This window comes from Lissotriton helveticus, chromosome 6 (genome assembly GCF_964261635.1).
Source record: "Lissotriton helveticus chromosome 6, aLisHel1.1, whole genome shotgun sequence".
Taxonomy (NCBI): Eukaryota; Metazoa; Chordata; class Amphibia; order Caudata; family Salamandridae; genus Lissotriton; species Lissotriton helveticus.
In genome coordinates, this window is record NC_136067.1 from 701,109,188 (window position 1) to 701,134,575 (window position 25,388).

General features: G+C 51.8%; 1 protein-coding gene across 1 annotated transcript in view; it reads left to right on the forward strand.

Annotated features, from left to right (window-relative positions):
* LOC144762883 (uncharacterized) overlaps positions 1-24,688 on the forward strand; it is a 396,549-nt gene extending 371,861 nt beyond the window's left edge. The window contains exon 4 of the mRNA XM_078648174.1: positions 24,391-24,688. Within this exon, the coding sequence (XP_078504300.1) occupies positions 24,391-24,518 (128 nt within the window). The 3' untranslated portion in view covers positions 24,519-24,688. The remainder of the gene's footprint in view (positions 1-24,390) is intronic.
* The last annotated feature ends 700 nt before the right edge of the window (positions 24,689-25,388 follow it).

Consider the following 25,388-nt stretch of genomic DNA (forward strand, 5'->3'; position numbering starts at 1 on the left):
TAGCAGGAGAGGCTGGGGTCCGTGTTACAAAGGTGGCAAGGCCTTTGAAGCTCCCTGCCACAGATGGCTCATCCTAGCCTGGGGGAGGTGTGACCAACTCAGCCCAGAAAAGGCTTTGTTTCTGGACCCAGGAAGCAAAGGTTCCCACCCCAGAGGTCCAGAAACATGTCTCATAGTTTCAGGCTGGTGTTTACCAGTCAGTGAACCCACCAGAGGCTGGTCGTTTTTCAGGGGGCATCTCTAAGATGACCTCTGAGTGCCTAGTATAATAAATACCACACTGGCATCAGTGTGGGTTTATTACACTGAGAAGTTTGCTACCAAACTTCCCTGAATTATGTAAAGCCATTATGGTGCTGTGCATTTCGCAATGACAAACTCCCAGACCATATACTCTTTATTGGTTTACTGCACGTACAATGTCTGGGAATGGGCTTAGACATTGTAGGGTTACAGTGCTCATGCAACTATACCCTCACCAGTGGTATAGTGCACCCATAGGCAGTGTTTTAAAAAAAAAAATATTTATTGATTTTCGTCAATTATAGAAACACCATAGACTTAAATGGTATTGCATTAATAACTGTCCAGAAACTGCCCCCCTCCCTGTCACCCCACCCTCCCCCAAACTGTTACATATAGAGTGTCTAAGCAATGAGATACGTACATACAGCATAGGAACATCATACATTGAAAGCAGGTAAAAAAAAAAAGAAAAGCAATATTCCAACGGCCTGGAATTCGACATGCAGCAAGATCACCAGTAGTCCACCAATACATACCATAGTGCTGGAAAACATTCCCACCATGAATCTGCGCAGATGACAGACCTGAAGCCTTGACATGAAGCCTGCATAAACATATACTGATAAAGTCATTCTGAGTCCGGGCAAGTTAGCAAGTATGCAGTGAGCGCGGCCCAAAGGTTTTTTGGGCGCGATTTTTCAGGAAGTTCCTCCTCATAGGTTTGTAACTGAGCTTTTCAGTACAATAGGTCCCGGAGCCACCTCTTTTTGGTCGGAGCAGCCTTTGCCCCCCAGCATTGCGCCACGGCTCTCTTCGCAAACAGGGTAGACAGTGCAACTATTCGCCTGTTACAGGACTTGAAACATTTTACGTATCCTAACAAACAGAGTTCTGGAGTGCAGTGTACCAGTTCCTGGATAACCCCTGTTAGCATCCTTGCCACTTCCTCCCAGAAAGCGGACACTCGACCACACTGCCATGCCACGTGCATAAAATCGGTACAAAAGGGGGTGGTGATGGACAGAGTGTCTGAACCAATCTAACACTCACACCCAGTCAACAGATCTGGGTTTAATCCATCACCGTTCTTTAGCCCACTCTGCCACCCCAGTTCAGACATGGCCATATGCAAATCAGTCTGACCCTGTGCCTCATGGGAACAGTCCAGCCCGAACTGCCAAGCCATGCCTTCCCTGGACGGAAACAAGCTTCCGAGGACCGGTTTCTGCCATTTCAGCCGTCTTCAGCCCGGCTTGCTTGAATCCAGTGGCAAAGTGAGCAAGGGACTCACGTCTGAGCATACCCTGCCAACTTATGGCAAACAAAGTGGTACAAAAGGGGGTGGTGATGGACAGAGTATCTGAACCAATCAAACACTCACACCCAGTCAACAGATCTGGGTTTAATCCATCACCGTTATTTAGCCCACTCTGCCACCACAGTTCAGACATGGCCATATGCATATCAGTCTGACCCTGTGCCTCATGGGAACAGTCCAGCCCGAACTGCCAAGCCATGCCTTCCCTGGACTGGAAACAAGCTTCCGAGGACCGGTTTCTGGCATTTCAGCCGTCTTCAGCCCGGCTTGCTTGAATCCAGTGGCAAAGTGAGCAAGGGACTCACGTCTGAGCATACCCTGCCAACCTATAGGTTTGTAACTGAGCTTTTCAGTACAATAAGTCCCGGAGCCACCTCTTTTTGGTCGGAGCAGCCTTTGCCCCCCAGCATTGCGCCACGGCTCTCTTCGCAAACAGGGTAGACAGTGCAACTATTCGCCTGTCACAGGACTTGAAACATTTTACGTATCCTAACAAACAGAGTTCTGGAGTGCAGTGTACCAGTTCCTGGATAACCCCTGTTAGCATCCTTGCCACTTCCTCCCAGAAAGCGGACACTCGACCACACTGCCATGCCACGTACATAAAATCAGCATCGGCCATCCCGCATCTCACACAGTTAGCATTCTCTCGCAATCTGTATCGAAAGAGCTGTAGTGGGGTATAGTACAGTTGGTGGAGGAACTTAAAATGTATTATTCTTAGGTTGCAATTGGCTGTCAGACGGTCAGTAAGCATACAGCAGGCAAGTCACACATCCGGGGTGAAAGCATCTCCCAGTATTCCCTGCCACTTCAAAAAAGAGGGGTGATCTTGCTGGTCTCGTTCGCGCAGCTATGCATTACACAGTCTAGTGATTAGAACCTGCTGTTCTTCACTCGCCAGCATCGCTTGTACGGCCCCCAAAGTTGGGGGGTTCTGTTGAATAGTCTGGGTATGCAGTCTATACAGCCTGACGCATTCACACATATGTAAAGCCAAACATAAAACCCCTGTTTACCCCTTTCGGTGCCTCCTGCAGGGATTTGAAGCGACCCTTCTCATATAGATCCCCTAGCTGTGTGATTCCCTCCCCCGCCAAGTCGCCAAGGGCGCGCCTTTCTCGCGCAGCTGATATGTCTGGATGTGACGCCAGGGGCATAGAGGTAGGTTAGTTGAGCCCTTTCTGCAAGTTGCCGCCAAGCCCATGCCATGCAATGGACAGGGTTAATCTCCGTCCTGGGACCACCCGTGCCACCCGACAGGGTCGCAGTCTGCAACGTCATCGGGAGCACCGCATCCGCCCCTATAGACACATGGGGCTGAAATCTCTGCGGGAAATGCCAATAATGAGCAAACTGAGCCTGAGCACAGAGATAATATAGTCTAAAATCCGGAGCTTCAAAACCTCCCCGCTCAAACGGCTGCACCAACAGCTCCCACCTGCACCGAGACTTTTTCCCTCCCCCATACAAATGCCGTTATTGCAGATTGAAGGGTCTTGAAGAGTGCCATGTTCAGTTGGATAGGGATATTAATGAAGAAATGCAATAGTTTGGGGAGAAATGTCATTTTAACAACCGCAATGCGATCTGCCAACGAAAGGGGTAAATGGACCCCATCTCACAGCCTTCTCAGTGAGGCACGTGATCGCCCGCCCATAGTTCTCCGCAATTACCACTCCTGGATCCCTGTGTATTCAAACCCCGAGGTATTTTACAGGGTCCGAGGTCCAGGTTAGCGGGAATTCCAGGCCAATTTCCTCCATGTGTGCGGTGAGGGGGAAGACCACCGATTTCGACCAATTGATCCCCAAGCCCGAGAAGCGCTCGAACTTGATGTATTCCCTAAGTAATTCAGGCAGGTACACCTCTGGCTCGCGTACGTAAAGCAACATATCGTCTGCGTATAACGATACTATCAGCGGTCTCTGACGGAATCTCAACGCTGCAGCGCTGTGCAATTGCCTAAGCTTACAGGCGAGGGGTTCGAGGGCAAGGGTAAATAACATAGGTGACAGTGGGCATCCCTGTCTCGTGCCACCCCTGATCGGGATCTGCGAGGACACCCACCCATTCACACGCACCCTGGCAACCGGATCGTCGTAAAGCACCCTAATCCATTGTAAGAAGAAGGGAGGAAAGCCATTCCGCAGCAGAACCGTAAACATGTACGGCCATTGCAAGGGATCAAAAGCTTTTGCCACGTCGAGCAGCACCGCACCGGCTTGGAACTTGGGCTCAAAGTAATGCAAGGTTGAGAAAATAGTGCGGACATTATGCGTCGTGGAGCGTGCCGTGACAAATAATTTTTGCAAGAATTTTAGCATCAATGTTTATAATGGGGGGGGCGTGGCTAAGGCGCCGATGTAGGTGGAAGCGGGACTCCGGAGCTCCTCCGCGCCCGCCTCGCACCACCACATATCCTGGGTCCCGACTCGGACCCCGAGCCCACAGCAGTATCCAGGAGTGTACTGAGGGCAAGTGGGAGAAATCTGGAGGTCTGGGGGACCCCTGGGTGAGCCCCCGCTGAACGGTTGGCGGTGACCGAGGCACCCGGAGCTGCGAGCGCCCAAAATGGCGGCCGCCGTCCTGCTCTGACACGCCTGGCGACGGAGCCCCGGGCAGAGCTGAGAAGCCCTGGGACACAGCGGATCTTGGGCGTTTGTTACTGGAGGCCTCTTGCACCCATCGGAGGTGAGAAGCAGCGGCGGGCGCCAAAGGTCACGAGGGACTGAAGGGTGAGAGACGACCGGCCTGCCTGACCCTAACATGGCGCCGCCTGACTGCAGTTGTCTGCCTTGAATGCCGTCCACGGAGACCCTGGGGCCTCGTGGAGTGCTGTGACCGCCCTCCTGACGCGGGGATAGTCCGGTGGCCCCCCCCCTGCCCAGGGAAGAGCGGTGCCCACACAACCGGCAGGCTAGCGCCGAGCGGGCGCAGATGGTGGAGTGAGTTCCGGCCGCCCGCTGTTGAGAGGCCTGTAGGTGGGGAAAAGGAGGCTCAAGAGCCAGGAGGGCCCACGCGCCGGGAACCACCTTGGGGCTGACGCTAGCGGGCGCGAACTCAGGCTGGCACACCCCGGAGGAAGAGACTTCATCCAGTGACCAGACGGGGTGCACTGGTGGCCGGCAGCCCTGGTGGAGCGGGGCCTGCTCACTGTATTGCTCTGTGGTCCGGAGCCCCGCCTGACGGGGGCCCAGAGGCGCGAAAGGAGCGAGACTTTGCGGCGGACCTGGCATGGAGGGCAGGAGAACTCTGTACCGCTAACGACCGCCGCAGAACCACGTGAGGCTAGCTGCCCAGCAGAGAGGTGCGGGGGGCAGGAAGAAGGGCTTTGAGGCCCTGAAGCTAGGCGACCCGGGCCACCTCGTGGAAGAGGACCCGCCGGAGCTTGGAGAGAGCGACGACAGGGAGGAGAACAGGGGGTGAGGGGCTGGCTGCCCGCCCCCACGAAGCATTGGCTCTGCAGACGGGAGGGAGCGTCTACCTGCCCGGAGGCACCCGAGACCAGCGCGCCGCATTGGGACTGGGGCTCACAGGTGCACACCCGGCCTGAGCAGTCTGGACGCGGGAACCTCGTCAGGTGCCCTGACCCGGGACTATTGTGCCCCGCGACCCTGGTGGAACGAGCCCCAACACTTGGGCTGCTTCACGAACTGGTCCCCACGGGGCGCGGGCCCTGAAATCGGAGTGGGGGACGGGCTTGAGGCGGACCAGGGGCTAGGAGGGGCACGCGATACTAGCTGCCCGCCAGGATGACACGCGGCAGCAGGAAGAAGGGCTTCGAGGCCCTGAAGTTGGACGACCCGGGGCATCCAGAGGACGACGTCCCGCCAGGGGCGGGGGCCGGGAGTCCGTCCCGCCCGCGGGACCCCTCCCTGGGGGACATAATGCAAGCGATTGTGGAGTCGCGGGAGGCCCTTGAGAAACGCATGGACACCATTGGGTCGGACCTGTCTCTGCTAAAGGACGACCACAAAAAGCTGAAGGAGCGGGTAGCGACTTCCGAGGGTACCCTGAAAAGTTTGCCAGGGGACGTGGCGGAGCTAAAGACAACGCTGGCGGAAATGGCGCAGAAGGTACGGGTGCTAGAGCTCCGAGCTGAGGACCGTGAAGGGCGCTCTCGGCGCAATAATCTTCGCCTTGTGGGGGTCCCCGAAAAAGCCGAGGGGCGGGACGCGTTCGCCTACCTGGAGGGCTGGCTGCGATCAGAGGTGGCCCCGGAGGGACTTTCGACGTTCTTTGCCATCGAACGGGCACACAGGGTCCCTGCGCGTCCCCCCAAACCGGGGGCGCCTCCACGACCGATTGTACTGCGTCTTCTGCACTTCAGAGACAGAGACCATATCCTGCGGAGAGTGAGAGACATTCCGGACCTGAGCATCGACAACAGTCGGATCATGATCTTTCCGGACTTCACCAGGGAGGTGCAAAAGCAACGGGCCTCCTTCCTGGCGGTCAAGAGGAAACTGAGATCGTTACAACTGCCCTACGCTATGATGTTCCCAGCGCGGCTGCGGGTGGTCGCAGGATAGCGCACCCACTTTTTCCTGACACCACAGGAGGCTTGGAGCTGGCTGGATTCAAGAGGGGAGACGGAAAAGGACCACGCGCCGCAGACCCCCCCCAGGAGGCACGCCACGGAGTCGCCGCCGACGAGGCGAACTGGCTCCCCATCGGATTGGCAACAGGAACGCGCCAAGGCGGTGCAGGCAGTGGCGACCATCAGCCAGGGAGACGCCAGCCCCTCCAGAAGCGCATCGGAGCAGTCGAAGGCCAGTGCTCCCAGCCCTGGCTCCAGCAGTGGGCATGAGTTGTCAGAGTCGGACCTGCCGGTTGTGACTCCCCAGACTGCGGATGGTATCCTGGGCTGAGATGGTTCGTGGGACAATGATCACATGAGTAAGGTACTGGGATACGCGGGCGGAGGGGGGCCGCTTCAGGACGCTGTGCTGTGGTGTGCGGCTGCCCACTAGGACTTCTTACTGAGACCTTGGGGACGGGGAGAGTCGGGAGACATCTCCTGTTGGTTGCTGGGGGTAGTGGGGCGGGGGGCGGGGGACTTCGGGCCTGTCTGGAGCCGGCACCGCCGCCACTCCAGCCCTATTTTGTAGAGATACGCTTTTTTTTGATAACTGTGTTTGGATGGGGTTTCCATGTAGGTTATCTGTCCGGGGGAGTGGGAGTTGGGGTAGGTTGATCATACAAGTTGGGGGGGACAAGGGGGGGCCTAGGCGTGCTGGCGGGGTTGCTGAGAGGGTGAATAGGATATGGTGGACTCTATCATGGGATCCGACTTAGGCTACAAATGTCTCACATGGAACGTAAGAGGGATGCACTCGATGCATAGGCGTCATAAGATCCACTCCTATCTGGTCAGGCGGGGCATTCACATCGCCTTCCTTCAAGAAACACATCTGCTGGATAAGGAGGGGAGGGCTCTGCAGCGGCGCTGGAGGGGGCAGGTCTTTCACACTGGCTACTCTGCCTATGCTAGGGGGGTGGCCATTTGGATACGGGCGGGGGTACCCTACCTGTGCACACAACAGGTAATTGACCCAGAGGGGAGATACATAATGGTGCGAGGCAAGCTGGACGGGAGGGACCTTAACCTGGGTTGTTTGTACGCCCCGAATGTAGACCAACCTGCTTTCCTCTCACTTCTGTCCCACAAACTAGCTCAGTTCTTAGTGGAGCCCTTGCTCCTGGGCGGCGATTCTAACAGTGTGGCCGCCGGTGGGGACTGGTTGACTCTTGGAGGGCTAACCATCCATTGGACAGGGACTACTCATTCTTCTCCGGTATCCACGAGTTACACGTCCGCATTGACGCCTTCCTGAGCTCCCAGGATGTGCACGCGGAAGTGAGCCACAGTGAATATCTCATGCGCTCGATCTCTGACCGTAACCCGCTCCTCGTGCGGCTGCGCTGGTCGCAAATCCGCCCGAGGATCCCGGCTTGGAAACTACGCCCTGAGGCGCTGGACGACCAGCTCTTCCGGACCACAATTGCATCAGGCATAGATGAGTATTTCCAGGTGAATGCGGGCACAGCGGGTTCAGCTGCAACGGAATGGGACGCGTTCAAATCGGTGTTGCGAGGCCAATGCATAGCAACGGCATCGGGAGTGCGGAAAACGCTCCTGAACGAAATTGGGAAGGAGGACGAGACCCTGCGGAGACTGGAGAGGGCAAGGCCTGAGCGGCCAGACACACACGGAGACCTGCTGGGGGCGCGAGAGGCGGTGGCGGCATCGGTGGAGCGCCTCCGGTGCTTTGACTACAAAGCCTACCTCACGCGAGCGCACTCGGAACGCGACAAATCGGGGGCCCTCCTGGCCTGGCTGGCCAACCCAGCCCGCCGGAGCTCGGTCATCCTTGAGCTCCGGAACCACGCGGGGGCGGCGAGATTTGATCAGCAGGGGATCAACGCGTTGTTCTACGACTACTACACAGAACTCTACCGCAGCAGGGTCCTCCCTTCGTTGGTGGAGTTCCAGACCTTTATGGAGGGTCTCGACCTGCCGGAACTAGGTGAGGAGGATGCGAAACGGCTCGGGGACAAGATCGAGGAGAGAGAGGTACGGGTCGCCATCAAGAGTATGGCACGGAATAAGACGCCGGGCACGGATGGTTTCCCTGCGGAATTCTACCTCACCTACGTGGATCTCCTTGCGCCCCGGCTGACGTGGCTGTACAATGAGTCGAGGCGATTGGGCTGTCTACCCGAGACCACGAGGGAGGCGTTGATTGTCCCCCTTCTGAAGCCGGGTAAGGAACCATGGGACAGATCGGCATACCGCCCGCTGTCCATGCTTAACCTGGATTACAAGATCCGGAGCAGGATCTTGGCGACGCGATTGCTCCCTCACATGTCCATGCTGGTACATGCGGACCAGTCGGGTTTCATCCCGGCCCGCAACACGGCGCTTAATGTGCGTCGACTCTTGCATATACTAGAGGCCGACACTAATGACGGTGACGAGGCGGTGGTGTTTGCAGTCGATATGGAGAAGGCATTTGACAGCTTGGAATGGCCTTACCTCTTCCATGTATTACGAGCGCTGGGCCTTGGTGAAGGCTTCGTAGATTGGACGAGACTGCTATACCAAAACGCGACGGCGAGAGTCAGGACAGGGAGGATTATCTCTGAGATGTGCAGGGTGGGCAGGGGCACCCGTCAGGGATGCCCTCTTTCCCCCTTACTATTTGCCTTGGCTGTCGAACCCCTTGCAGCACGAGCCCGGCTGGGCCGGGCATACCAGGGACTGGACGTCTATGGCCAAGTACACCACATCGCATTATACGCAGATGATCTGCTGATGTTCCTGGCGGACTCAGCGGACTCCCTGCGTGGTGCTAAGACTCTCCTGCAATTGCTGAGCAGAGTCTCCGGCCTCCGGGTGAACTGGGCGAAGTCCCACCTATTCCCGACCCGCCCGCGGCAAGCGTGCCCGCAGGAAACGGAAGGCGTGACCTGGGTAGAGAGAGGCCTACGATACCTTGGCACCACGATCTTCCACGACAGGGCTGATATCCTTGAGGGGAATATCGGGTCGGCGATCAGGCTTGCTAAAGGGAACTTCGACTTTTGGGGCACGCTCCCGTTATCACTCATGGGGAGGGTGGCGCTGCTCAAGATGGTGACCTTACCGCGTTTGCTTTACTTCTTTGGGACCCTCCCGATCTGGATCCTGGCGAGCTACTTTCGGCGGCTGCGATCGATGGTCATCGGCTTTCTGTGGGGGGCGGGCAGGCGCAGGGTGGCCCACGCCACACTTCTCCGCCCTAGAGCTGATGGCGGACTGGCAGTGCCGGACTACGAGCTCTACTACTTGGCGGCGCAGCTGCAGTGGCTGACGCAATGGGTAGCACGGGCCAGGAGAGGGTCAGACGGATCGGGAGAACCGGCGGGACCGGTCCAAGTGCTGTCTCGGATTGTCCTGGGACTACCGATGGGGGATTTCCACCTCACTCAGGAGTTTGCGACGGCCCGAAAATGCTGGAACAGATATCGCCGGAGATGCGGTATTGCGATTCCGTACGCACCTGAGATCCCTCTTGGACTCTGCGGGGCACTTCCGCACGGGGGCTCGTGGCGCGGGCTAGACGGGTGGGATCAGCAGGGGCTGTCATCCATGGGTGACCTGTACGAAAACGGGGCGATGTTGCCCTTTGATCTCCTCCAGGACCGCTTTGGGTTGGCGGGCGGGGACTTCCTACTTCATGCGGCTCTAACGGCGGCGATCCGCAAACACTGGGGAGCGGGCATGTCGGAGCCACCATTGTCCCTGGGCTGCCAGTACATCGTGATGATGACGGGGACGGTCAAGGCTGTCACGTGCCTGTCTCGTCGCATGGTCTCGGAATCCGTCGCTCCACTGATGGCCTTGAAGGCGAAATGGGAGGCTGATTTGGCGACTGAGATCCCCGAGGAGGCATGGAAGGGAATACTGGAGGGGGCCCGAAATAGCACACGCAACGCGAGGTTCCAGCTGGTGCACTTTTATGTCCTGCATAGGGCCTACCTGACCCCTGATAAATTGCATAAATACTTCCCGGCCCACCCGGCATCCTGCCCGCGCTGCCCGGCGGATCCCGCCGACTTCCAACACATGTTCTGGTCCTGTCCCGAGCTGGGGCCCTTTTGGGAGGAAGTAGTGGAGGTTCTAAGGGAGGTGACGGAAAGGGACCTGCAACTCACCATGGCGCATTGCATACTACACTGGTTCCCACACACATCAAAAAACAAAGTCACTAGCAAGTTTCTGGACTTGGGGCTCATCCTGGCGAAGCGAGCCATCACGTCCCAATGGAAGGCGTCCCGGGACCCCGTGATAGGGCGCTGGAGGACTGAGCTGCATAAATGGGCTAGATGTGAGGGTGAGGTTCGCCTGCGGGCCGCGCTCAGGGCAGGCAACGACACAGCACTGGAGAGAGCCAGGGTGTGGGAGGGGATGGTCCTAGGACTCACACTCGTGGACATGGAGGAGGAGGACTCCCCGGAACATAGTCCGGCTCCGGCGGAGCGCCCACCAGACGGGGGGACGGTCTAGACCGGATTTGCTGCTTCCCTACCTTTGAGTTCCATTGTGAAGACTTACGAATGGTCGCTGGTAAATCCTGGTACTAAGTTCCGGATCTGGTCTTGTGGATGGGACTGAGACTATGATTAGGCAATACTCTGGCACGCCTGGGGGGGAGGGGGGTCTGGGCGGGGGTGGGAGGGCAATCAGGGGTGGGCCTGGACGAGGGTGGAGGGGTAGTTGGGGTTGGGGTGTTGCGGGGGAAGGGGGGGGGTTTGTTCAAGTTGGGTGGAAAGAGCCTCCTGGATTACCTGGACTTGGGACAGGGTGAAGGGAATGTTAGGAACAAAAGCAGCCATGTCATTCCTCATCCGCTTGGTGGCTATGGGCATGAACAAAACGCTTCAGTGAAATTTTTCTTCCCACCGTGGTATTGCCGCTCAACCTCCGGGTTATGAGCTGAATGGCTGTGTAATACTGGGGTGAGGGGCGACACACCAACTGTGAACCAAGGAGAGATGTTTGAACATGCTGTCTGATTTTCTGATCTTGCTGCAATAAAAAATATTTACAAAAAAAAATAAAAAAAATCAATGTTTATAATGGAAAGCGGCCTATACGATTCACATTTGTTCGAAGCCTTATCTGGCTTCAGCAATGTCACCAACAGAGCTTCTCGAAGGGAAGGTGGCAGTGACCCTGAGTCGTAGGCCTCCGCAAATACCTCCAGGAGCCGCGGGGCCAGAGCAGGCGCGAACGCCTTATAGAATTCGCTAGGCAAGCCATCCATACCAGCCGCCTTGCACGTCGGCAGCGCCATTATGGCCATCTTGACATCCTCCTCATCGAGCGGCTGCGTCAGATACTCCCTGTGCGCATTGGAAAGCCAGCCCAGCGCTACATCGTCTAGATATGCGTTAGTCTCCTCAGTAGACGGACCTGGCTTGGCAGCATATAACTGGGTATAAAATTGAACAATGATATCACTGATTTCGGGAGTGGAATAATGGGGTTCACCTTCACAATCTAGCATTTCCGCAATGTGCTCCTGGGTTCTAGGCGCAGCCAGCTTCTATGCCAAAAACCTGCTCGGGCGCCCTCCCTCCCCATAGTAACGGGCTATCTTGTGGTGAGCACAGTGGAGTAATTCCTGATCCACCGTTTCGTCATGCTCCATAACAAGAGACCGTACGTCTGCCAGTACCGCCGGAGATGGATGAAGTTCATATTTCCGTTCTAGTGCGGATATATCAGAGGCCAGCCGTTTAATGCGGAGCCGAATATCCCGTAATACACCCGCCTGGGCTCCAATGCACACCCCTCGGATAGTTGACTTAAAGGCTTCCCACAATACTCCCGCACTATCGACAGTGCCCTCATTTTCACGAAAAAAGTTATCTATCGCCTCAGCGACAGTTTGCTTAAATACAGGGTCAGCCAGTTCCGAGGGCTGCAGGCGCCATGAATAAGGCAGGCGTGTGCATGAGGGGGCCTGCAGGTCCAGGGTCACCGGTGCATGGTCCGACAGAGTTCGTGCTTCATGTTTCACCCCCGTCACCCACGAGCAGGCAGTCTTAGAGAGCAACCAAAAGTCCAAGCGGGACCAGGACCCGTGTACAGTGGAAAGAAATTGTGCTTTCCCTACTATCCAGATGGCGACATCTCCACATATCATAGAGGGTTCCTGCATCGCAAATACCGCTAAGCGCCTCGGTAGCTTGTTTGTGACGCGCTTCACTAACAGTTGACCGGTCTCACAGTGGATTCAAGCATATATTAAAATCCCCCCCATATAATCTCCGCAGGCGGAAAAGCAGAGATTCTGCGCCACACATCAGAATAGAAAGCCGGGGGGGGGGGGGCAAGCAGCATGGCCGACAGGACGTGAGCTCCGCCAGCTCCCGTCCCGAGGACCCAGATATCCTCAAAATAGATCCTGCCTGGGCTGCATTTCTTTGAACTTAAGGACCCGAAGCCTCTCTCCTGCCGGAGGGACCCTCGCGCTGAAGTGGCCGCTGGGCGAAAGCTCGCAAATTGTGCTGGAGATACTGCGGGCGATCTGAGGGCTCCGGCGTGCACTACGCGAGGCCGTGGTCTGGGCCTGCGCCGGAGCGCCGTTGAGGAAGCGGCCTGCCCGCACGCAGCTCCCGACTGACCCACTGTTGGGTCCCGCCTCAACGAAGCCTTCTTACACCTGGGGCGACATTCTGCAGACATCGGAGGGCGGCTCTTGTACCACCGGGCAGCCTCGGCGTCCTGACGGGCCTTGATCCCGGGAGAGGATCGCGGCGCTCGCCCCTCCCCCTGAACCCATATCGCAGCGGACTCCCCCGCCCGGTGGGCGCCCCTGCGGAGGGCATATACCTACACTCTGAGGCCCCAGAGGGCTGCCGGGCGGCTTGGGACGGCCCGGGGGTAGTGCACACGCAGGATCCGATTGGCGCCCCTCCCCATTTGGCCGCCATCTTGCCCTTGTGTCGAGGCGCTTCTCCGGTGCCGTGGAGACTCACCTACTGGAGGCCCGCTGACCCGTGCTGGGCTCCCATCGGACGATCCTGCGGGGGGGGGGGTGCCCCTGGGGACTGTGAGGTTGTGCCGCTGCTTACGGGGGTGAGTGACGGCGATCCAGGCACCTTCTTCGTCACAGGAGCCCTACCCCCGCATCGGCCGGATCACCTGCGCCCCCACTGCCTGCTCTGGTGGGTGGTTTGTGCACCACTGCACGCTCCTTCATAGGGCGCTCTCTGGAGACACGGACTCCTACGTTTGAGGTCGGGACTTGTTTGGATGCCCCCCAGGTTGCTGCTGCCTGGAGCTGCCTGGGGCTGAGCCATATTATTCAACATTTCTATCTCCAGGGCGTCCTGGCGCTGAGCCCCTGGCTGGTGGTGGCTGAGGGGAACCCTCTGTGACATCTTGAACGAGGTGCAAGACTTTCTCTTCCCGATGGCGACCCGCAAGGACAGGTCCTCGAAATCCTCTCAGCCTAACACCATCATGCAGTATACCACCCCGCGCCTGCCGTCGCAGCGGATTACGTGCCCGACGGGCCCGGGAGACAGTGGAGACGGACCAGCAGAGCCCTCTCGCGCGGAGATATTGAAAGCCATACAGGGATCCCACTCTGCCCTGGAAAGGCAGATAGAGACTGTATCAATAGATGTCAATCTGCTGCGCACTGATCTGCGTAAGGTGGCGGACAAGGTCTCGGACGCTGAGGGCAATATCACTCAATTGCAGGGCGAGGTGGCTTCCTTGCAGAAGACGGTCACGCATCTTACGGCTACTACCCGAGCTTTGGAGAGAAGAGCTGAAGACGCGGAAGGTAGGGCCCGTCGCAGCAACATCAGGGTCCTGGGAGTACCGGAACGACTGGAGGCAGGAAACGCTGAGCGCTTCCTAGAGACCTGGATCCGCACCCATCTATGCCCGCGCGGCCTCTCCAGCGTATTTGTCATCGAGCGGGCGCACAGAGCCCTGGTCCCCCCGCCGCGCCCGGGTGACCCGCCTAGACCTCTGATCGCAAAGATCCTGAACTATAAGGATCGTGATTGTATCTTAAAGGCTGCAAGGGAAGCGGAGTCTCTTACGATAGAGAACAGCAGAGTGTCTATCTACCCTGATTATACCCAACAAGTACAGGAGCAGAGGAAGTCCTACCTGGGGGTGAAGCGAAAACTCCGAGAGATGAAGCTCCAATACATGCTTTTATACCCGGCCAAGCTCAAGGTGCTCTCACAAGGCCGCGCGCACTTCTTTGAATCCCCAGCAGAGGTGTGGGAGTGGCTAGAGATACGAGGAGACGACCTACCCCCCGGTGAGCGTGGTGGTCCCCGTGAGTCGTGGGTGACCCGTCCTCATCGACGACGTCGACCTAGGGGGAGACGCCGATCTGGATCGCGGGGTTCCGAGGAGCCTCGAGTCACAGTGGGAGCTGATGGTGCTCTCCTTATGGGATCGTCATCGCGGGGGCCGCCTCGGAGTCCCCTAGGGCATCCACCCCTAGAGAAGTTTTGGTCCCAGATACCCTGCAAGACACGGTGCTGGATACGGTCTCTACGGCTCCGGTGATCCCAGAAACTGGCCTTTCCGAGCCACAATTGGAGGAGGCTCCAGCCTGAGGTACTGTTTTATTTAGGATTTGATCTCCTTCGCTTTGAGGGACCTTTTGGTAGACTATCGCTGGCTCACTGATGCTCCTAACCTCTGCTGGAAGTCCCTGGATGGCTGGGTGGAACGGAGGACTTGCATCTCATTGGACAGAGGTATCTGGGGTGGGGTCCATATATCCTGGATGGGTGACTGGCCCGACCTGGGGCTGTTACCAGTGGACATGCCCGAGGATTGTCCTGGAAAGCTGGGTCCCAAGGGGAGTGGGGAGCTGGGAGGGGGGGTGGAATTGGGTTGGTTGTGTGTGAGTGTGTGTTGATTGGGTTGGATGGGGTGGCTGTGTACGTCCTGGCACTGGCAGGGGAAGGGCGGGGTAGCATTTTTGGTTGTTGCTGTCTCTTTGCTCGTGGGTGGGGAAGGGGGGAATGTTTCTGAGGGGGTTTTGAGTTTGAGGGTTTCGGGAGGGTGGGATGGGGAGAGTGCGGAAAATGTTTTTGGCATTAAATGTACTGTGATTCAGGTTTCTATGTTGCTGGCTGGGGGGGCTGGTTTATCCGGTCTGGATGGAGTTTGGGCCCAGAGGTGGCAGGTCGCATTGTATGTAGCAAATGGCCCAGCTGGGCACTACCATCGACCATGGGTTTTACATTCTTTCCTGCTTGTGGGTGGGGGGGGAGGAGATTTCTTCAGAGTTTGAGTGGGTGGGGGAACTGTGGGGTTGGAGGGGGTTATGGGGGGGAATTGTTTTTGGCATCGTGTGTACCGTTCAATCCCCTGGAAGGCTGCTTGCGGATGCTAGACTTGGTTGCCCGGATGGGCATGACCGCTGCTTATGGGATACACATTTTTAACTTGGAACGTGCGTGGCCTGGGCACTTGCACTAAGAGACACAGGGTACTGTCCTTCCTTCGCCGCCATGGAGTCTCTGTGGCGTGTTTGCAGGAAACACATCTGAATGAGGAAGGTGCCCTTAAGCTGGCAAAGAAGTGGAGGGGTCAGATGTTCCATTCCTCCTTCTCTACCTATGCTAGGGGGGTCCTGATCTGGGTAGCACCCGGGGTTCCCCTGGTGGTCCAGTTTGTTAAGGCAGATATTGAGGGAAGATATATACTACTACGGGTGAAGCTAGATGGGAGGGACTTCCTGCTGTTGAATTCCTATGCACCCAATGTAGATGACCCGTGTTTCTTCTCCACCTTACAGGAGCCTATAGTGTCCGATTTAGATGCTCCCTTCCTCTGGTTTGGAGATTTTAATTGTGTACTGGATCCGCTGCTGGACAGGCATCCTCCCGCGCAGGCACGAAACCACGGATGACGGCCTGTCGATGTGTGGCGCCTCGGTAATCCGGGACTGAAACTATAAACTTGTTATACCCCCACGCACAATACTCATAGTAGGCGCAATAGAGTCCTTGCTGCCAATATCGATGCATCCCTTGTTTTGTCGGTCACTCATCAGGCTCAGTTTTTGTCCGATCATTCGCCCGTAATGTGAAAAAAAAAAAGAATAGAAAGCCGGGTCGTCCACATTTGGGCCATACACATTCACCAGCAGCACACTCATGCCTCCCAAGCAACCATGAAGAAGCGGCACTCGTCCCTGCTCATCAGTCTCCTCACGATCGCTGTAAAGGGGACTCCCTTTTTTACTAGCACTAAAACACCCCTGGAGTAGGAGGAGTAGGAGGACGCAACCTTAACACTCGCCCACTGTGTACCCAACTTCCCAGCCGATTCCCCGGGGAGGTGGGACTCTTGTAGTAGGGTCACATGCACCCCCATATGATCCAGGTAAGCAAAGATGGACCGTATCTTCTTTGGGGAGTTCAACCCTCGCACGTTCCAGGTGATAAAGCGAACAGTTCTATTCATAGTCGGTGGTACACCATAAAGCAAAAGTCTGCCATAGTGCTAGGTCACACTCTCCAGGCCTGACAAGGACAAGTAAATCATTATCAGCATATAACCAAAAGACAAAGTGCGTAGTACGTTCCCAATTCAATATTCGCAACCCCTCAACATGCCCCGCCAACGGCCCAGTGTCCCAACCCACTTCAGCACACCCAACTCGGCAAAGCCATCCCGCCCCGTAATATCCCCGCTCCAATCAAAAACAGAGAGCAGAGTACAACTATGGGGTACACCCATTGGGGGGCGAAGAGAACGTCTGTCCTCCTATCAGATAGGAGGTGGCCAAGCATCAACAATAGTACTATAAGCATAATGTAATCAATATTTCCTGAAGCCCCAGAGGGCGACCAGGTATGATCATGAAAGTTCCAGTACCTGCAAAGAAGACATCATCTCTATCACAGCTGCATGCAATATAAAACATTTCCAAAGAAGAAACCCCATGATTACACAGCCCATACATCATAATGCAATTTGCAGCATGGTAGTAGTGACATCTTCACCCTCATTCCTCAGTCTCAGAGGTTGGTTGTGATTCGCGCCGTCGCTTTTTTGACCTCTTTGCGTGCTCCATAGTGGCCTTGGGGGTAGTGAAAATTTTAAAGGCATCGTCGGGCCCTATTCGCAGGCGGGCCGGGTATAACATCGCATATGGGACCCCCTCAGTTTGCAGAAACTTCTTCACAGCCCCAAACTCCTTGCGAGCCGCCTGCACCGCCACAGTGAAATCAGGGAAAAAGGTAAGGGTATTCCCCTGGTGTTCAATAGTCCCCTTCTCCCTGGCCATTCACAGGATAGAGTCGCGGTCTCTATAATTTAGCACCCTAGCAATTATTGGGTGCGGCGGCGCTCCCGGGACCGGCTTAGCAGCAAGAGAGCGATGCGTCCGTTCGATGATAAACATAGGTGACAAGTTCGTGGTACCAAAGATCTCAGTGATCAGGCGCTCAACGTAGGTCTCCATTTTACCCACATTCGTGGACTCCGGCAGCCCAATAATGCGTATATTGTTCCTCCTGGCGCGTGCCTCCAAATCCTCATTTTTCGCTTGAATTAGGGAGAGGATCTTCTCCATGTTCAAAGCCTTCCCTGCGACATCACTTAATCCATCCTCAGCAGCTGACACCCGTTGTTCCATCTCACCCATGCGGGCGTTCTGTTTTTCGAGCTGAGAGGACATGTGGTCCAATCGATGATTTACTGCTGCCATCGTGCCTTCTATAGACTGGAGGCTGTGTTGCATGGCCAGGAGGGTAGTTTCCAGGGTGGGTTGCTCAGCCCCAGGGGCGTCCGCTTCAGAATCCGAGGTGGCTTTATTGGGTGCCCTAGGCGTCTTCCGTGCCTCAAACGTTAGGCGCGGTTGTGATTTGTCAGTCCTGCCCATGATGTTTTCCACAAATGCCTCTCCTGTACAGGAATAGACTGTCCCCCCTATAACAGGAAAGAGAGACCACCAAGCCAAAACCGCTGTGGGTGCGATATCCTAGTCCCCTTGCCTCAGGCAGCGGCAGAGAGCTAGCCCAAGGTCCGCGTGGCAGTCATAGGTCAGCTAATGCCCAGAGTCAGTGTGCAGGCCCAGGCGGATATGCGGGCGACACAGTTTGGCATCCAGCAGTCTGCACACTTTCAAACATAGAGGAGCTCACAATCACTTAGGCCTCGCCCCCGCTCCTCCACCGAGCCCAGGGACCGGTACCCTCAGCCCCACTGGGGCGACAAAGACTGCACTCTCTCTCAGCAAGGGCGCTCCACACCACAGTATGGTAGCCCACACGAATGCACTTTCCAGAGGGGCCCCACACATCTATCCTCAAATCAATTTGTAAAGCGCTCAGGAGTAGAAATATGCCCAATGTAAAAAGTTCCAGGGCACGATCACTAGCCACTGCAGCCTCACTTCAGGTCGACTCTTCCGTCTCAAGCAGCATATCAGGCCGATCTTGTCATCCACCTGGGTGTCAAATCCCAGCGTAAGGCAGCTCCGACATGCAGGGCCGCAAGGCAAGCAACTCCCAGAGGCCATGCGGCCTAAACCATAGGCCCCGGCCCAGCGTAGATTCACCCCGCAGCCTCCCCCGAGCAACCCGAGAGCCCCAGCACACAGCGCCGGAGCCCAGGCAACAGCCAGCGCCAGGCACGCCCCCGCCTCCACGGATTCCGGCCCAGTGCCCGCCGCGTCCCACTCACTGCCACCGGCACCCGGGCCCCAGGCGTCGCCGTCCGCGGATGTCCTTCTCTCCGCCCTGAGCTGCCGGTACTCAGCCACAAGCCACGTCGGTGTCGAGAGGGCCGGCAGCCACCTTCAAGCCTCCTTCACTCCTCCGCTCGGCCACCGAAAGTTATCCGCAGCAGGGAGCTGGTGTGTCGCAGGCACCGATCGTGCCGCACCTGACGCAACACAGGATAGGGAGACCAGCAGTATCATGGCTCGCCGGGCGCGGCCATTTCGCGCCACCCATGGTGAAGGCCAAATTATCGCTTCTACGGGCTGGAAGGCGACCCACAGGCACAGCAACGTGGTCAGGGTGTCTTCCTCTTCAGGCACGCTCACTCTGGACCCCAGATGCGATGGATTAATCAAGGATCATGAAGGATTGCAGCTTGGCCAGGCAGAGCCTCACGAAGGTGCGGCCATCTTGCCGTGCGCCCTCTAGCTCCCCCATCAATAGGCAGTTGGTTGCAGGCATGGCATGTGTGCCATGTAGACCCTTCAATTTTCTCTGCACCAAAACATGCAGTCTCCAATGGCAGTGTGTGTGTTTTAAGGTACAGGGCCTCTAACGGTGGCACAATATGTGCTGCAGCCCTCGGAGGCCTTCCCTGGTCACAGTGCCCTTGTTTTTGTTTTTTTTAACCATTTTATTAGTTTTTCCATTTTTCAAATTACATTAAATGTCAGGTTACAAAAGATAGGATACTATGTTTATCTGAAGAGTGTCCATATAGGATTGTGGGTGTGTTAGGGTGAGTTGAATGTTGCGTTGTCTCGATGGAAATGTAGTGAGTCCATATATGTTGCCTTTGTTTAGAAGGCTTCACTATTGGTCTATTAAGAATAAAACGTGATCCAAATAGATAGCAAGTTTCATTTATAGCAGCACGGAGAAGTAAGTACATGTACCTTCAAGATCCAAGATTAAACTGATCACAACAGTAGGTAGAGGCATTAGTCAAACTGGTGAAACTTAGAACATCATTGAAAGAATAACATGTTGCATGCAGGGGCATGCTATAGAAATAAACAAGGACCCCCTGAGTGGGATACATTTCCTGGGTCAGGGTAAAGCAAATTGAAGCAAAGGTAAAACCCCAGTCAAATTATAATAGAGTATCTGGCAAAGTAGAATACAATAAGAGAGAAAACACAAGGAGAGAAAGAAAACAACAACGTGTTATGATAGCATAAGGAATTTAATTATACTTATAAAAATTGATATGAACATATTCAATGATACAAATTTTTCTAAAATTCTTTAAAAAAAGAACAGTTTTTCAGTCAAGTTGATGTACAATATTCAGGGAAATGTTAAAGCATTGGTATCATAACACGATGTTGTTTTCTTTCTCTCCTTGTGTTTTCTCTCTTATTGTATTCTACTTTGCCAGATACTCTATTATAATTTGCCTGGGTTTTTACCTTTGCGTCAGCATGCAGGGGCATGCGACACAATGACAAGCAAGCTTAAAGGAACACAGCATGCAATGTTAAACATAGGATGTAACATATCTCCCTTATGAAAAATTAAAAAAATTAAAAAATAAAAGGAAAAGAAAACAAAGGAAAACACTACATGGAATTATCATATCTTTTTGGTACCTGTATGGCACGTCTTCGATACTTGACTCTGAGGGCAACTGAGTCATATTTGTCAACATTTACATCAAAATCAGAGTTACCTTTTACAGAAAGATTAAACGTAGGACACTTAGCCAACCTCTTGACATTCCAAATCTTTCCAACTTGTGTCATTACACTGTTGGTAAATATTTTTTTTAATTGGATGGCTTTACTAAACTTATTGGTACATTTGCTCATCAAACCTGGTTTGAGAATTTTTACCCAATCTCCTATTTGAAAAGAGTGAGGTTTTATCCTCCATTTGTTATCATACCAATTCTTGGTTTTTAATTGTTTAGCCTCCACTTGTTTTGCAACATCACTTATACACTCTTTATAAAAATTTAAATAATGTGATTTCTCTCTTAACCACCACGTAAAAACTTTTGATGCAGGGTTTCTCCCTTTAAAAATTTTGAAAGGACTAACCTCAGTGGTGATGTGAGGTGCGATGCGGTAGGTCCACAGACATTCTCTTAAGGCACTCACCCAATTCGCTCCAAATTTGAGAGAGTCAACAATAAAACCCTTCAGAACGTGATTAAATCGTTCCACCTCACCATTTTCATATGGTTCATACAGTGATGTTAACCTGTGAAGGATATCACAATCTTTGAGAAATGTAGACATATCCGAAGAGGTTAATTGAACACCATTATCTGTAACTAGAATCGATGGACAACCTTCTCTATTGAAAATGTCTTTAAACAAATTAATCACAGCACTTGTGGTAGCCTTTGGAACAAATTTTACTTCAGGCCACTTTGAGTGATAGTCAATAATTACTAAAGCATAACGTGAAGATTCTGGCAACATGTGAAAAGGACCTAAAATATCAAACGCAATTTTTTCCCATGGTTCAGATGACCACTTAATAATTTTCAACGGTGGAGTGTGTATCTTAAGCATTCTTTCACTTGAAATACATTCAGAACATTCCCTAACTATCCTACCAAAAAACTTGCCAATGCCTGGCCACCAAAAATATGTTCTAACCAAGCGTTTCATTAAGGAAATGCCTGGATAAGTCTTGTGTGCAGTTAGTAAAATGACTTCATACATACCCTCTGGGGGAATACATTTGCCCGACTTTAAAGTCACTTTCTAGCTCCAATTCTTCCAAAACATTGAAAAATGGTAGACGATCAGACCTTACCCTGTCTTTTTTAGGCCAACCATTTTTAATGTATTCTTTTAATTCTCCCCATTTATCATCGTTCTGTTCACATTCATGCCAATGTACTTCAGTGATATCTTGAAATTTTCCTTGAAGCACATCTTCAATGGTCAGCACAAAATCATATTCATTAATCACACTAACTTTGTTTTGATCACACGGTAAACGTGATAGACAATCAGCTGTAACATTTTTCTTTCCAGAGATATACACAGTACTAAAATTATACTCCTGCAACTTGGAAGTTAATCTGGCCATTCTGGCTGTAGAATTCCAACCTGCTCCAGCAGACAAGATGTTGACCAATGGCTTATGGTCTGTTCTAAGGGTAAATTTAGTACCCCACACATACAATCTATAGTGTTCTATTGCCCAAACACAAGCAAAGAGTTCCCTTTCTATGACAGCATATTTGCCTTCACATTCATTTAGCGTTCTGAAAGCAAAAACTACATTCCATTCTTCCTTTCCGTCCTTCTGTGAGAGAACACCACCTAAACCATACAAGCTGGCATCAACCGTGATAATACATTTCTTGTTAATGCGGAAAGGTTTAAGAGTGGGGCCATTGATGATATCATTTTTATTTGCTTCAAATGAACATTGTGGAAGCTCGGTCCACTCATATTTGACACCTTGTCTTTAAAGTTTTCTCAAAGGTTCCATTTTTGTGGCAACATTTTCCACAAACTTGCTGAAATATTCACACATACCAGCAAATGAAAGGAGTTGATCTCTGTTATCTGGTGAAGGAGCCTTAATAATAGCCTCCATATTTGATTTCTTCAGAATTACTCAATTTCCTGATAAGGTATGACCTAAATACTCTACTGATTTTTGGAACAATTTGCATTTGTGTGCTTTAAGAGTCAAACCACTTTGTTCTAACCTCTTACAAACTTCTTGTAGATGCTTCTCGTGTTCAACTGCATTTTTAGAAAAAAATAATATGTATCTTGAAAGCATTTTACATAGTTATCAACATCTCTGAAAATATGAAACATGACTCTTTAAAAGACTGACGTAGCAGGTACGAGTGAATTGAAATAAACCTTGTGGCGTAATGAAAGCTGTATATGTTTTAGAATCTTCAGTGAGTTCCATTTGGTGGTAAGCCGATCTGAGATAAAGTGTAGAGAATATTTGTGCACCATCTACAAAAGAAACCAGCTCATTTATGTTTGGCAATGGATGACAGTCAATAATTATGTTGGAATTTAATGCCCTCAAATCCACACACACACTCAATTTTTGTTCCAGCTTGCATACCAAAACTATGGGAGATACCCACTCTGAAGATTCTATCGGTTCGATAATGCCTTTTAGATAATTCATCTAACATTACTTTTAGTTCTTCCCTAATGTTAAAGGGGAACACCTCTAAGTTTTTGTACCACAGGTGTATGATTCTCTTTTAACACAACTTTGTGTGAGAAGTTTTTGAGTTTCCCTAATTTGTCACTAAAAACTTTCTCAAAATTTTTAACAAGCTTAAAACCCTTTTCACTTTGTGTTAAATTGTCATCAACAGTGTTTTCCACTATGGTTACAGTATCCATTAAGGAATCATCACATAAGGATACGGGCTCTTTGGAACGAGAATTCAAAATGATTCCCAGTTTCTATTGATCATGCCAACCTAAAACATTCACTCCTTTCTTGGAAATATATAGTTTTATATCAGCCCTTCTATGTTTAAAATGTAATTCTACAGGAAAGAACCCAATAACATAAATTCTCGTAGCACAAAAACTTTCAGCCACAATATCTGACTCTTGCAAACTGTCAAGTGAAAAAGAGTTCGCCAAAGTATCAATAAAATATTCATGAGAAATAATGGTCCACGGTGACCCAGAATCAACCATAAGAAGCAATCAATACCACACACTTTGAAAAGTGCACTTTGGAGATCTCAAATGTACTGGTGTATAGTTATCTAAAATTGACACCACAAAACCTTTGTCAATAACGTGGGAAACATCTCTAATCGTGTTTATGTTTTCTTCCTATAAGAAAGAAACTGCTCCACGCCTCTGAAATTGTGGTCGTCTATCCCTACACATGTTGCTAAAATGTCCAATTCTATTACAAATTTTACACTCTCTTTTTTAAAGCTGGAAAACCTGGAAAAGAAGCATAGTGAGATCTGTTACCACATCTGTAACACATGCCCTGGTTATTAAATCCTTCATTTCCCTTTTGATTTGGATATTGGTTAAACCTGTTAACATTATATTTTCCCAAAGATTGTGTGGTTTCTTGTTAAGGTTCAAATTTGTGTCCAATAGCACACATTTCTTCATCAGAAGATTTCTTTTCCATACTCTTCCTGACAGTGTCCATCCACAAATCAAATTGTTTTTGAGCCTTGGCTGTAGCTATAGTTTCACTTAAATTTGGATCACCCATGACCCATAGTTTGTCTTGAATTTTCTTGCATTTGACATGGACAATTATTTGGTCACGTATCATCTCATCGGTCATGATGCCAATGTTGCAATAAATACTTAAGGACCTTAAAGATGTTAAAAAGTCATCGAAAGATTCATCATCTTTTTGTTTCCTGGTATAAAATTTGAAACGATTTAATGCTATGCTGATATTAGGTTTAAATCTTTTCCCCAATCTGGCTAAAGCTTCCGTATAAACATTCATAGAATCACCTCCCCCTTCACTTTGTGTAGCAATTTATGGAAGAGATCTAAATATAACCTGACCCTCCGAGCCAAGACAATGTAATAAAATACTTTTTTCCCTTTCAGAACCCAATCTTTCACCATCAATGGCCTTCATATACATTAAAAATTCTTCTTACCACCTGGACCATGGCATCGGTGGATCACCTTCGACTTGTAGGAATTTTGCAGGAGGATCAAATCGCATGTTGTAGAATAATACAAAGTATTGTATTATTGAAATAAAAATAGTTAAAGAACAGGGAAATGAATAAAGTCTTTAGTATTTAGAATTCAGAATATGTTCTATCCAATTTTGAAATTTCAATTGAAAGTTATGTGTAACTTTTAGGTTTAATAAAATGTTCCATGCAGAATGATGAAGCAAAACACATTTAAAACTGGTTCCATGTAGTTTGTTAGGAATAAAATATAATGTTGTAGAATATTGAAAACGCTTGATGCTTTGGAAAGTAAAGAAATGTTCTGGCAGTAAACGTGTGAACGCGTAAAAGCGCCGACAATAGCGTTTGCACAGATAGTAGTTGAAACCATAGAAACATAGGGGTTCCAAAATGGCAGCAGCGTACGTGGCGTGTTACATCACAATGTGACTACGTATGCGCTGCACTTATCTTCGCCGTTCAGGAGACGTCATACCAAAGAACTGCAAAAGGAACGTTGACGAGACTGCGGGTGACAGGTATTTACCTTCAAAACTTTACGCACTCGGTAAATGAAATTAATCCCAGGTACTGTGGGAAAAATAGAGAAACAGTCCCGAACATCAGAGCGTCGTAAATAACTTTAAGAACAGACTCCAGGCGTGGTAGTAGTAAAAGTCTATTCAACAGGATTCTCCAAAAGCTTGAGCACATAAGTTTAAAATCAGCCGTGGGTGAGATCAAAGCACATAAAGAAATAACATACCATTCAAATCGAATATTCTGGAAAGTTTTCCACGATACAGCAGTTTAAAATCCGTAAGATGTCAAAGTAGGTGGGTTCAAACACCACTCTGTATCCGTGCTGCTGAGTGGTTTCCCTCGTCGCCAATATTAAGAATAAAATGTGATCCAAATAGA